A 13356-nucleotide genomic window follows, 5' to 3' on the forward strand; every position below is an offset into this window, starting at 1 on the left:
GGGCATACAGGGGTTTGCTCCGTGGGGTCGGGTGCTGGGTGATACAACTCTGCCGCCCGTGCCTCCGCCGGGTGGGTGGAGGGTGTGCCTCCTGCATCCCTTGGCAGGGCGGCCCTGTGTCGGGGGTCGGGCGGGGGTTGGCCCGGGGCGGGCCGGGCTCCGCTCCCTGGGGGTGGGGGTGGCGGTGGGCGGGATCTGGCGCTTCCGGCGCGGGCGGGCTTCTTTCCGGTTGTGGAGGCGTCTCTGGGCCTGCCGGTTTGTAGCCCCCGCTACACGTCTGCCTTTGTGGGGTGTGATCTCTCGCTGGTCTCGGGGGTTGGCAGTCCTCCGGCCCGCCGGCACCCTGTCCTTGGCTGGGATTACTTCTCTTCGGCCCCTTGCTGGTCTTCTCGGGGGGTGGGGGGCTCTCTGGGCTGGCTCTTGGGGCACTGATCTTTGTGCTGCCTGCCCCTGTGGGCCTGGTGGCCTTCTGGCAGCCGGGGCCCGGCCTGGCTATTTGGGGCGGGGCTCTCTGGGAGGTTGAAGGCGGCCCCTTTCCTTTCATGCATTCTCAGTGACAATTACACGCCCACACATTCTTGCACCTTTATATATATGAAGTCTTCCTCACATACAGAGATACCTGTACATATGCACACTCACAGTACATACGTACTTCCCCACATTACTCACTGAGTTATCCAGGGTGTTATTATGTTGTTGGTTTTACTACAGCGACGGTGATATCAGCAGTATGACTATAGTTTTTTTTTTTTTTTTTTTTTTACAATGGTGTGCATTACAGTAATTTTCATTCTGTTCACTATCATGGATAATCATTTCATTACTACAATTATGTGTGACTGTTTCAATGCAGTATTATCATTGTGATCACTATCATAGTTCATCATTTCATTACTACTATTATGTGTGACTGTTTCAATGCAATATTGTCATTGTGATCACTGTCATAGTTCATCATTTCATGACTGCTATTATGTGTGATTGTCATTGACAGCTTTGTCATTGTGGTTGTTGATGTTGTTTTGTCCTTATGTCCTTGTTCGTCTTTGTGGTTGTCACGGACATTTATTTGCTGATGTTGTCCTGCATGTTTCTGTTGTTCAATCACAATTGTTGTTGTTGCTGCTGTTGTCCTTGTCTCTTGTCTCTCTTTTTTTTTTTTGTTGTCCCCCTCTCGTCCCACCCCCCCCCATCACCATAACGAACAAGAAGGGGCTCAGAGCTGATCCCTGATGCAGTCCCACCTCCACCTTGAACTCCTCTGTCACACCTACAGCACACCTCACCACTGTCTTCTAGTCCTCATACATGTCCTGCACCACCCTAACATACTTCTCTGCCACTCCAGACTTTCTCATACAATACCACAGTTCTTCCAAGAAGAAGAAGACATTTGTAGACGGTCCCTGCTCTCCTGTCTCTGCTGGCTTCTGGTAGAGAGCAATGTAAGTCAGACTGCACAGAAAACGGCTCGTTTTGATTAAAAATATAGGTTGTAGCTCTTTGTGTTGCCACGGTTAAAAAGAGGGATGTTTTGCTATGTTACAAACATTTGAATTTGAATGTGTTTCTAACTTTACCGCAGTCGCACGCACTCTCCTGACAGAGCGCGCACGCTCAGTGTCAGGATTTTTTCATCGCTAAAATACGGCTTATGCAACATTGCTAGTTGTCAGTGATCTGTATTATATATCTGGATAGATCATTGGCGATGACGTGTGCACAGGTGGATGCGACGTATGAGCTATCCAGATATATTATACAGATCAGTGCTAGCTATATGTCTCGAATATTGACTAGTACTGTACTTAGCTTGGCTAATTTTAACCGATAACGGCACGCCATTTTGGATAAGGTATGTTCCATTCGCAGTGTGTATGACCTTTTCACTGATATTTAACTATTGTTAAAAGGTGTTTTGATTGTCAATTGTACTTTCAAATGTGCTATAATTTAAAGGTGTATGGAATATGCAGTTTTATAACCGATGCACCAAGATATGAATGTAAAGATGTCTACACAGGAACTACGGTAGTAGGAGAGCATATGATGCAATCAAAGTGCCACTCAGTCCAGACACTGGTGGTGACCGTTTATTTCGTCTTTGATGTTTCAGCGCGACAATAAACATTACGGAAGACCTTGAAGTGTCATCTTCATGTGTGTAACATCTGTACAATCCCCGTAACCGTCACCAAAAACCGTCGCTCAAGTCTCGGATGAGCAAAGGCCGCTAAAATGTCACCTCCAACCGTCGAACTTCCATACTCCAAGGTGGACTTTTTGTCCCGCAGGATGCCCAGCAGCACCACGTCCAGTGTTACCATCAACCCGGGCCCTGACCTGGCGGAGTCTCTGCGGTACACGTCTCCCTCGTCCACCACCCCGCGACCTCCGCACCTGGAGACATACGAGGACGACACCAACGCCTCAGACTTCGCCTCCCTGCGGGCTTCGGTGGATGCTCCCATGAGGATGAAGATGGAAGAGGTAAGAAGAATTGAACATACTAGACTTGTCTAAAGTTCAGGTGAATTCAAAAGTTTGGTCATGTACAAAGGTGACACAGTTTTGATTGATGTAATTGCATTTGTACCTAATTCAATGTTGTTTGGTGCATTTGAGCACGTGCAGTGTGAAAGCGGTCATCTTTAATACAAAGTGGAATATTTTATTTCTTTGCCAAGTGACTACAGCGCAGTCAAACTTCACAAGTAAACAAACAAGAGAACGGACGAGATAGAAGATGTTTAGTGATTATAGCAAAGATTTGAGGGATGTGTCGTTAGTTTTCGGGGAGGAAGAAACATGTGGAGATGAACTAGAGAACTTGCAGAACAAGGGATTAAGCCGTATTGATTAGAACCAAAGACGATGGGACTACATGTCGGACACCGAGTTGTTTGATGACAAAGACATGGAGATGAAGATTGGTCGGCTTCAAACACAAAATGGTAAGTGTAAATGACCTGGGAGTTGCTTATCCTTCAAATATAGTTTTGAATCGACTTCTTAATGAAGGTAAAAGGCTCCTTTGAGCCTTTTTATAATGTTTGTTCGTCAGCGCCCCACCTCCAACATCAACATATCGCTGTGAAAGTTTTAGTTTTCATAAAGTTTTCCAACATGTATAATGCTTTGAATGCTGGTCGCTGTGGTGGCATAGTGTTACAATACTATATAATATACTGTATATGTAAATAAGACATCACATACTGTGTTCTGTGGCAACGTTGACGCCTTTCTCCCCCTTTAGTCCTGTTGCTAGATTCCTAGCATCCAAAATGCATTTATATTGTACTTGTAAAGGTGTTCATAGCAGCCTTCAGTGAAATGAACGTGAGGCGTTGGTGGTCCACATCGCATACACCGAAATTAGCATTTACTTCGTTCTCCTGACATCCCACAGCTCTTCTGCTTTCAACGCACCTCGCACAGCCATGGCGGGTAGCTCACTCCGGGCTCTCCTGTTTCTCCTGGCAGTCACAGCTTCACACGGGGCTGCTCACAGCATGTTGCCACTTTAAATGCATCTCGCACCCTTTTCCAGTCGGAAAAGGGTGGATTGCTCCCTCCGGGTTGGGAATGAGGTCCTGTCCCAGGTGGAGGAGTTCAAGTATCGTAGTATTGTTAACGAGTGAGGGAACAAGGTTTTATGGTTTTGTATACATGCTGTGACCATGTAGTAACACATACATTCATGACAGCATCTAATACTTACTGTATTTTAGTCTTTTAAAGCATTAGTGGAACTTCCTTTCTGCATGCATTGATTTCACATAGCAGCAAAGAAAGGAACGCCACAGCTAGAGTTAGCTTTTCCAAACTCAAAAACACAGCAGCAGCAGCAGCGGAAGTTCCTATATGTAGCGTTACCTTTCGCGTGTTCATGTCTCACAGAAGGCTTGTAGATGATGGGCAAAATAAAAAAAAAAGTGCAATTTTCCTTTAAAAGGTGTGATTGGTCTGTCACGAGGTGACGTGTGTTCGTGGTTGGAACCCAAGTAGCAGACAGGACAACAACTTGTGTGTAACAAAAAATATTTAATAAAGTACACCACAATACAAAAACATAAATGTCCATGAGAAAAATGATAACAAAAACACCGGGCCTAGCCACGGGAAAAAGGTAATAGAAATAACTAACAAAAAACACTGCATACACGGTTAGCAGGAGAAAAATGATCAAAAAACACAAAATTACTAACACCAAAAGGGTGATAGGAAAATGCTAGTAACTAGGTAGTCAAAAATACACAATACAAAAACACTGCTGCACAAGCACAAAAACATGAAACGACCACTACTCACAGTAGGCATGGGAAGCGGCCAGAACAAGGAAAAAGGGATAAAGAGACAATGGGTAGGCAAGGGAATCAGGTGTAACTGGGAAGACGTTCTGGCAAAGACTGGGAGCTGCTGCAAGGCCTCAGTAGTCCTGAGTTAATTGCCTGCAGGTGTACCAAGCTCCTCCTCTGATGATTAGTGGTGCTGCAACAGGGTGAACATTAGATGGCAGCAGAGAGCAGCACACTACTCATGACATGGTCTGCTTGTAGAACATTATTTCCTCTCTGTATAAGACTTGTTCAGCGGGTGAACAGCCCATCTCTGAACTCCTCCATTTCAGATCAACATTTGCAATAAAAATGACTGTTGTAAAACATTATATAGTTGCAGCTGCAATTAACACTCCCCTTCTCTCTTTAATTACCATTTTAAATAGTCAACAAAAGCTGTGGTTGCTCACAGAGTTGACGTCACGTCACACGCTCAACCCTGATAAAGGGACATAAAAACGGGGGGTCCCAAGTGCGGCCCAGGGGGCATTAATAATAACACAAAGCTTCTTTAAATATATAAATAAAATTTCTTCGACTGTTGACAATATTTTAAAAATATATAAAAATAGGAACGTGTCATCTTTTGGGATTATAGTCAAATCTCTTCACTTCGGGCGAGAGGCAGGGAACACCACTGAGGGTGACCCCTGAGTCACGGATATCCGGAGGTGCTAGTTGTGTACTAACCCTCGGCCGAGACCTGACAATGATGATACACTTAATCAGACGAGACAACTGAGTAAACATATGGATGCACTAACAGGGAAAGCTATACAGAAGCTAAATGACTACGAGAAAATGCAAGAAAGAACCTTAGCACAAAAAAAAATATTTGAATCAAAGAACCTTTCAAAGTAATGGCATCTCAGAAACTTGGATTACTGCCAACAAAGGAATGGACTTTGATCTGGAAGGATATGAAATGATGTGCAAATCGGAACAATTCAAATGGAGGAGGTGTGGCTGTATACAGTACGTGGACATCTGAACTACAAAATGGTAAAGAATATGTCATTTGTTATTGATTACATTTTAGAATGTATAACAATGGAAATCTGTAACGAAAAAAGCAAAAATGTGCTAATAAGCTGTGTATAGAACTACAAAGTCAAGATTGGAATGTTTGAGGATTGCATTAAGATCTCGTTTACAGACATAGGTCAAAAAACTATTTTTATATGTGGAGACTTCAATATGATCTTTTGAACCCACATAAGTACAAGGAAATAGATGACTTCACAGACTTGAGTGTATAGCTTGAGTTTATATGCTAAAATCATGTCAGGTGGCCGCCAAGCAGAGTCCAAGACCGAAATCGCCGGACGGGCAAGCGGTGGCCAGACTTCCACGGGAACCGTTAGTGGAGAAGCTGCAGCGCTGGAAGCGTGAGTGTCAGCTGGAGAGCATTGATCTGGGAGAGTTTGAACTGGAGCAAGCGGCCGAGCTGTACCTCTCCTCCACCTTCTCCTTTGTCACCAAGGTGATGTTTCTCCTCACACGTCAGTCATGACACACACAAGTAAGATCTTTCCAGCAATTTACACTTTTTAACCTCAGTAATGTTTTCATTTCATAATCAGTGCATTTACAATACCCGCTAAAATCGTCCCGCTTATGTTGACAATCCGTCCATGTGGGCTAATTCATCAAGTCCTGGTACACTGCGTTCTTGTTATTACTAAAAAGTGCCCGCTTAAATTGACGTCGACATAAGGGGTCATTTGTATGAAAAATGGTCTGTTTATGATTGTTAGTAGACGTGTCGCGAGACAAGCAGTTGACGAGACGATAGCAAGATTGGGTCTACAAGACGAGATGAGATTACTTTGAAGAAAAGTACAATTAAAAAATGTGCCAATTTATTGCAATCTCCTAATTTGTTTTCTTCTACGTTAGACTTTGCACTATGTGTGTATGCTAGCGGCTCCGCCTCCACCCACCGAGACAAAGAGACTGTATGACTGACAAAAGAACTCACTCCGTTCATGCCGTTGTTTGATGGAGCAAACGTGCCAAGGTGCTGAAATCAATGCACAGAGTGAACTCTCTTCTTACCTGTTTGGATGCGGGGAGGAAGAAAACAGACACAAAAATCTATGGCCTTCATTTTCATTGATTGTGTGATCAATGAATGAATTTATCATCCCAGGCCTGGCGCCTAAGAGACAGTTGTTTTCTGAAAGAGAGATCTTGCGACACGAGGTCTTGTGACACCCCTAGTTGTCCGCATCAGGAAGTAAGATTGGTGCTGGTACGAAATCTTTGTCGTTGGAGTCAAGACTCAAAAGGAAACCGCTTATGTCGTCTTCATTCAGCCAGTCTGAGGGGTGTTGAGGCAAGCAGCTTCCGCTGTATGTGACATGGAAGTATTATATCATTTGTTTGCCATTCTTTTTGAAGAGTAAGATTTGATGGTTATTTATGTTTGTGCTGATTGTGTTGTGTTTCCTTTCTTTTCTTGGGAAAATGAACAGAATAAGATTTTCATTGCATGGTATAACTGCTGTTTTACCATGCACATGACAATAAAACTCTCTTGAATCTTGAATCTTGAATCTTGAATTGGCTGGGAGAAATCACATGCTTCTACTGTGGTGTCCAATTATGGTTGTAAAAACAAGTTTCAAGATGAGGTGGGACATATTGTTTTCGTGGTCCTGTAGGTTCTCCAGATGGATCAGCAGAACCGGAAGTTGCTCGGCGTGGCCGGGCCGGACCAGAGACGCTTCTCGTCCATGCCCATCAAGCCCCCGCCCACCACGGAGCAGCGCCGCAGCCCTGGAAGCCATGGTGACGGTGGCCGTGTCGTTGTGAAGAAGAGCAAAGTGAGGTTTGATGACGGCGAGGACTCCACATCAACGGCAACGGTACATGTACCTGTGCAGCGTCAGAGAAGTAAAAAAAAATACGTTTCAAATGACACAGCGGCACAAGACTGCGGTGCATTCACTGACGGCCGAACACAGTGGGACAAAACATGGTAAATTATGGGCTTTCTAACAGATATCTAGTAACTTCCATGGTTTTCATGATAATAACCAAAGTCACTTTAGTTCTTACATGAATAGCTCTAGCATTGTACTGCCAAAAAATGTACAGTAACTCTTTGCAGCTTATTTTGTCGTCATTGTTATATTTCTCCAAACAAAGGTGCCTTTCGTTGAATCAGGCATTCAAATGAACAAGAAGCTGAAAAAACAAGAGTGGTTTTTTCCACAAGTAATAATAATTAAAATCATGTCACTCCTTAATAATATCAATGATGCCTGACTTGAATATTTTGATTGTGTACCAACTACTTTTCACAAAGTTTCTCACATAAACAAGGAAGTGAGTGCTGCACACTTTGTGTACCGAACCAACTGAAAGCAAACAAACGTGATTTCAGGCGCTGAAGGAGCAGCTGAGCTCCCCGCAGGAGGAGCAGAGGAAGAAGGAGAGCTGCTGGTCGTGCACGCACGCTCGCCTTCGCCAGCAGATTGACTCTCTCAGCCAGGAGAACTTCGAGCTGAAGGGCGAAGTGACTACTTCATGAAAGAGGCTGGTGGTATGGCGGAAGCGTGTCCTAACGTCTTTTCTCCATCTCTCCTCTTGTGAGTTGTTCATGTTGGAGATGCTTCGTCTCAGAGCAGAGAGGGACACTACAGAAACCAGTAAGATGCAGAGGGAATGCAAACTGCTGGAGAAACACCCCGCTGCTGTGCGAGCCATGCCTAACAAGAAAGAACGGTAGGAGATACAGGTGACGCCAGCAAGGTCCCGTCTATTCAGAATGCTGAATGCTGATGAATGTTAAAATGTTTGTTTGCCACTTTGCAACCATCACGGAAGGGTTCCTTACCAGGTGCTCGTTCCTTTCACGTGTTTTGTAAAATCTTATTTACTCAACTGCAGAAAGTAGTCAAGTTGTATTTATTTACAAAGCACATTTTTACACCACCTCTGCTTCCCAACGTGTTGTACAATAAGAACAAGAAAAATCACAAATTTGAAGAGAAATAGTCATGATAAATAAAAAACAATATATTAAATAGAATAAAAAAATATAAAAACATACCAATATCATAAATGCAGTACTATAAATAGACAATCCACACCAGCTTGGTTTGTATTAAAGCTACTTTATGTCACTGGCTCAAAATTGCCTGTAGGTTATGTATATACTTTGGATTTCATGTAGTATGACCCTGATGGCAAGCGCGTTGTGGACAAAAAAACTCTGTCGGTGGAAATACAACAAACATGACAACACATTTACTCCGGCATCACCCCGATGTGAAAACAACTGTAAACAGACAAAAACAAGGACCACACGTTCTACACACTTTACCCGGATCATTTAGACAGCGATTAGCACATGATTCAAAGAGGGCAAAAGAGCTCGACCGGGCGATAGCTACTTTTATTGCCGTTGACCTGTTTTTTGTTGAATATGCTGCTGAGGATGTGCCCCAGACGTTGGGTGTGAGGTGTAGCTCCATCAGGGAGTGAAATGAAATTTTGAGAACATATAGTAGTAGTAGTACTTTATTAATCCCACAGCAGGGAAATTCATCTGTTACAGCAGCAAGCAAGATACACAAGTATGTACACAAGTAAAGAATGCATAGTCGTAGACAATGCATGCAATGAATAGACATAGTGAATACAAAATGGTTCAGGTGTTGTAGAGCCTGATAGCGGTCGGTATGAAGGACCTGCGGAACCTCTCCTTCTTACACCGTGGGTGTAACAGTCTGCTGCTGAAGGAGCTGCCCAGGGAAACAACAGTGTCATGTAGCGGGTGAGAGGTGTTGTCCATGATGGATGTCAGCTTAGCCAACATCCTTCTCTCCCCCACTTCCTCCACGGAGTCCAAAGGACCGTCCAGGACAGAGCTCGCTCTCCTGATCAGTCTATTTATCCTGCTCCTGTCCCTGTCTCTGCTGCCCCCTTTCCAGCAGCCCACAGCGTAGAAGATGGCTGAGGACACCACAGAGTCATAGAAGGTCCGTAAGAGAGTCCTGCACACACCAAAGGACCTCAGTCTCCTCAGCAGGTGGAGACGACTCTGGCCCTTCTTGTAGAGGGCGTGGGTGTTGACGGACCAGTCCAGTTTGTTGGTAAGGTGAACACCCAGGAATTTGTAGCTGTCTACCAACTCTATGTCTGCTCCCTGGATGTTCACCTGTGTGAAGTGAGGTGTTTTCCTCTGGAAGTTAATGATCATCTCCTTTGTCTTGCTGGTGTTGAGTTGTAGCTGGTTAAGCTCACTCCAGCTGACAAAGTCCCTGATGACCGTCCTGTATTCCAGATCATTCCCCTCCGAAACACAACCAACGATGGCTGTGTCATTGGAGAACTTCTGGATGTAACACTGTGTGGACTTGTGTGTGAAGTCCGAGGTGTAGAAGGTGAAGAGGAAAGGGGAGAGCACCGTACCCTGAGGGGCACCTGTGCTGCAGAGTACCATGTCAGACACACAGTGACGGAGCCTCACATACTGTGGTCTGTTGGTGAGGTAGTCTATAATCCATGCAGTCAGTTGTTGGTCTACTCCCACACTCTTCATCTTCACTCTGAGCAGTGACGGCTGGATAGTGTTAAAGGCACTGGAGAAGTCAAAAAACATGACCCTCACAGCGCTCCCGCTGTCCTCCAGGTGTAGTAGTGATCTGTGCAGCAGGTAGATCACTGTGTCGTCTACTCCGATCCTAGGCCGGTAAGCAAACTGCAGGGGGTCCAGCTGAGTGCCCACCAGGGGTCGCAGGTGCTGCAGGATAATCCTCTCCATGGTCTTCATCAGGTGAGAGGTCAAGGCAACAGGCCTGAAGTGGTTAGGCTCCTTGGGACGTGGTGTCTTTGGTATCGGGACCACACAGGAGGTCTTCCACAGGGCCGGGACTTTCTCCAGGCTCAGGCTGAGATTGAACAAGTGCCTTAACACTCCACAGAGCTGGTCAGCACAGTCCTTGATGATTCTTGGGCTGATGCTGTCCGGTCCTGGGGCCTTCCTTGCCTTGATCTTCTTTAGTTGACTTCTCACCTGATCATCAGTTATGGAGAGAGGGGTAGAGGATGGCTGGGATGTGGATGTAGGGGTGAAGAGTGGTGAGTGAGTAGGAGATGGAGGGGGGGCAGACTCAAATCTGTTGAAAAACAGATTGAGCTCATCTGCCCAGATTTTGTCCCCACTGGCTTGGTCTCTCCCCACTCCTTTGCCATGGCCTGTGATGGTCTGCAGGCCTCTCCAGACTTCCATGGCATTATTCTGCTCCAGCCGCTTCTCCAGTTTCCTCCTGTAGCAGTCCTTCCCCTTCCTAATCTTATGCCGGAGTTCCCTCTGGACTCTGCGCAGCTCCTCCTTGTCCCCCGAGTTGAAGACCCTCTTCTTCTTGTTCATATGAAATGAAATGAATTTTTCAAATAGTATTAATGATAATGATGATAGTAACAACTGGGATTTATGTAGCACTTTTCAATGGTTTATCTTCAGAATGTATTGTATTAATATAATAGAGAGGAGGTAAAGCTACTTTTTTGAATAATAATTAATAAATAAATATAAATAAATAATATTTAATAATAACAATCATAAATGCCACCTTCAAGACTCTCAAATATGCTTGTACAATAAAATAACAAAACATTTTTCCACAAGTCATAATAATTAAAATCATGTTACTACTTAAAGGGTAACTGACATATTTGTTCAACTTGGCTCAAATATGCTCTATATTGTTTGGAATTATGTTCTGTGTTGTTTGTTTTTTGAAAGTGAACGTTAAATTCTGAATAATTATACTTTTGTACATGCCGTGGGCCATTTTGGGACTCATCTTCTTAGACGAGGGGCATTTACCAAGCGACGTCAGCACCGTCGAACTTCACAAGTAAACAAACATGAGAGATTGGACGATATTGAAGATGTTTAGTGATTATAGCAAAGATTTGAGGGATGTGTGGTTAGTTTTCGGGGAGGAAGAAACATGTGGAGATGAAGTAGAGAACTTGCAGAACAAGGGATTAAGCCGTATTGATTACGACCAAAGACGATGGGACTACATGTCTGATGCTGAGGTGTTTGATGACAAAGACATGGAGATGAAGATTGGTTGACTTCAAACACAAATTGGTAAGTGTAAATGACCTGGGAGTTGCTTATCCTTCAATTATTGTTTGAAATCAGCTTCTTAATGAGGGTAAAGAGCACTTTTGAGTCTTTTTATTGTGTTTGTTCGTCAGCGCCTCGCCTCGCTCCCATTCCCCCTATGGACGGAGATCAGAAACATTTCCAGCCACTACTTCAAATGTAATTTTTACTCATTCAACGTTCGCTTTAAAAAACAAACAAACAACGTAACGTAACTATAAACAATATATTTAAGCAAAGTTGAAAAATCATGTCAGTGACCCTTTAATAATATCAATGATGTCTGCCTTGAATATTTAAAAAATTAAATTCCAATGTCTTCATATTTTACTCTGCACCAACTACTTTTCACAAAGTTTCACACATAAACAAAGAAGTGAGTGCTGCAGACTTTGCGTACCTAACTGAGCAGCAAACAAAGATCCATTTTAATGCCTGGTACAACTAAAGGTACCTTTGTTTGGACAAATATAATGATAACAAATATAGCTCATAAAGGTTGAATGTAAGAGCTGATATTTAGTAACTTCCATGGTTTTCATGATAATAACCAAAATCAAGTTCTTCCATGAATAGCTCTAGCATTGTGCTGCCAAAAATTAAACTCTTAGGCGTGTTTTCTGTTGTCATTGTTATATTTGTCCAAACAAAGGTGCCTTTAGTTGTATCAGGCATTAAAATGAACAAGAAGCTGAAGAAACAAGGGTGCTCTAATTTTTTTTCCATGACTGACGAAGTATTTTTTTCCACAAGTAATAATAATTAAAATCATGTTAATACCTAATAATGTCAATGATGCCTGACTTGAATATTTTTTTAAAATAAATTCCAATTTCAACATTTCTTATTGTGCACCAACTACTTTTCACAAAGTTTCTCACATAAACGAGGAAGTGAGTGCTGCACACTTTGTGTACCGAACCAACTGAAAGCAAACAAATGTGATTTCAGGCGCTGAAGGAGCAGCTGAGCTCCCCGCAGGAGGAGCAGAGGAAGAAGGAGAGCCGCTGGTCGTGCACGCACGCTCGCCTTCGCCAGCAGATTTAAGCGTTCGCCGTTTGACGACCTCGCACCAGTTCCAAGTTCCAGTGTTCTGATGAATTTTCTCCGGCTACTCCGGAGTAATCCGGTTTCCTCCCACATTCCCAAAAACATGCAGGAGAGGTTGATTGGCGACCCTAAATTGTCCACAGGTATGAATGTGAGTGTGAATGGTTGTTTGTCTAGCGATTGGCTGGCGACCAGTCCAGGGTGTAACCCGCCTGTCGCCCCAAGTCATCTGGCATAGGCTCCAGCATGCTCCTGTGACCCTAATGAGGATGAAGTGGTATAGAAAATGGATGGATGGATGTTGTTTTCAATAAATTACTTTTTCAAAATGTATGTTGTCTCACTCTCCTTCTTGTTTTTGCATATTGTAGCTTTATTTAAAACCTCATTAAGATCCAAATGTGCAAAATGCAAATTGCGACTGCAACTGGCAAATGCAGCTGGTCCTGATTTTGATCAGGAGTGTTTTTACTGCTTTTTTGTCGTAAATGTGCATCTTTTTGTCTCGGGAATTTATGACTTTATTTTCGAAAATTTACAACTTTATTCTTGTGTATGTACGACTCAATTTATAAATTTACTACTTTATTGTCGTAAGTATACAACTTTTTTTCTCATAAATGTACAACTTTTTTTTTCGTAAATATACAACTTTTTATTCTGGGAAATGGACGACTATTCTCATAAATGTGTGACTTTTATTGTAAATTTCGGACTTTATTCTCAGAAATCTCCAACCTTTTTTCTTGTAAATTTGACTTCTGTTCTTGTAAATTTAAGACTTATTCTTGTACGTGCACAACTTTATTCTTGTAAATGTATGACTTT

General features: G+C 43.3%; 2 protein-coding genes across 5 annotated transcripts in view; both read left to right on the forward strand.

Moving 5' to 3' along the window:
* Positions 1–1366, forward strand: part of ubr3 (ubiquitin protein ligase E3 component n-recognin 3) — a 112872-nt gene extending 111506 nt beyond the window's left edge. Inside the window, exon 40 of the transcript XR_008572517.1 lies at positions 1352–1366. The gene's annotated coding sequence lies outside the window, so the exon portion shown is untranslated. The remainder of the gene's footprint in view (positions 1–1351) is intronic.
* On the forward strand, positions 847–12823 carry LOC129188029 (centromere protein J-like). 4 transcript variants are annotated; one of them, XM_054787994.1, is made up of 7 exons: positions 847–1448; positions 2298–2493; positions 5632–5826; positions 7010–7213; positions 7735–7866; positions 7945–8088; positions 12430–12823. In XM_054787994.1, coding segments are annotated over exons 1-6 (864 nt in total). In that variant the 5' UTR covers positions 847–1446; the 3' UTR covers positions 8080–8088; positions 12430–12823. The 4 variants fall into 4 exon arrangements, with proteins under 4 accessions (XP_054643969.1, XP_054643970.1, XP_054643967.1 ...); XM_054787992.1 differs by having other exon boundaries at positions 849–1448; positions 7945–8075; XM_054787993.1 differs by lacking the exon at positions 847–1448 and adding an exon at positions 1742–1858 and having other exon boundaries at positions 7945–8075.
* Positions 12824–13356: the final 533 nt, after the last annotated feature.

This window comes from Dunckerocampus dactyliophorus, chromosome 9, assembly GCF_027744805.1.
Source record: "Dunckerocampus dactyliophorus isolate RoL2022-P2 chromosome 9, RoL_Ddac_1.1, whole genome shotgun sequence".
NCBI lineage: Eukaryota > Metazoa > Chordata > Actinopteri > Syngnathiformes > Syngnathidae > Dunckerocampus > Dunckerocampus dactyliophorus.

What these genes read in the sequence shown, in the direction of transcription:
- LOC129188029 (XM_054787992.1), top strand. An exon ending in CCTTCTCCTTTGTCACCAAG is followed by an intron (nt 5,827 to 7,009) that starts GTGATGTTTCTC and finishes GTGGTCCTGTAG; the next exon opens with GTTCTCCAGATGGATCAGCA. An exon ending in ACTCCACATCAACGGCAACG is followed by an intron (nt 7,214 to 7,734) that starts GTACATGTACCT and finishes ACGTGATTTCAG; the next exon opens with GCGCTGAAGGAGCAGCTGAG.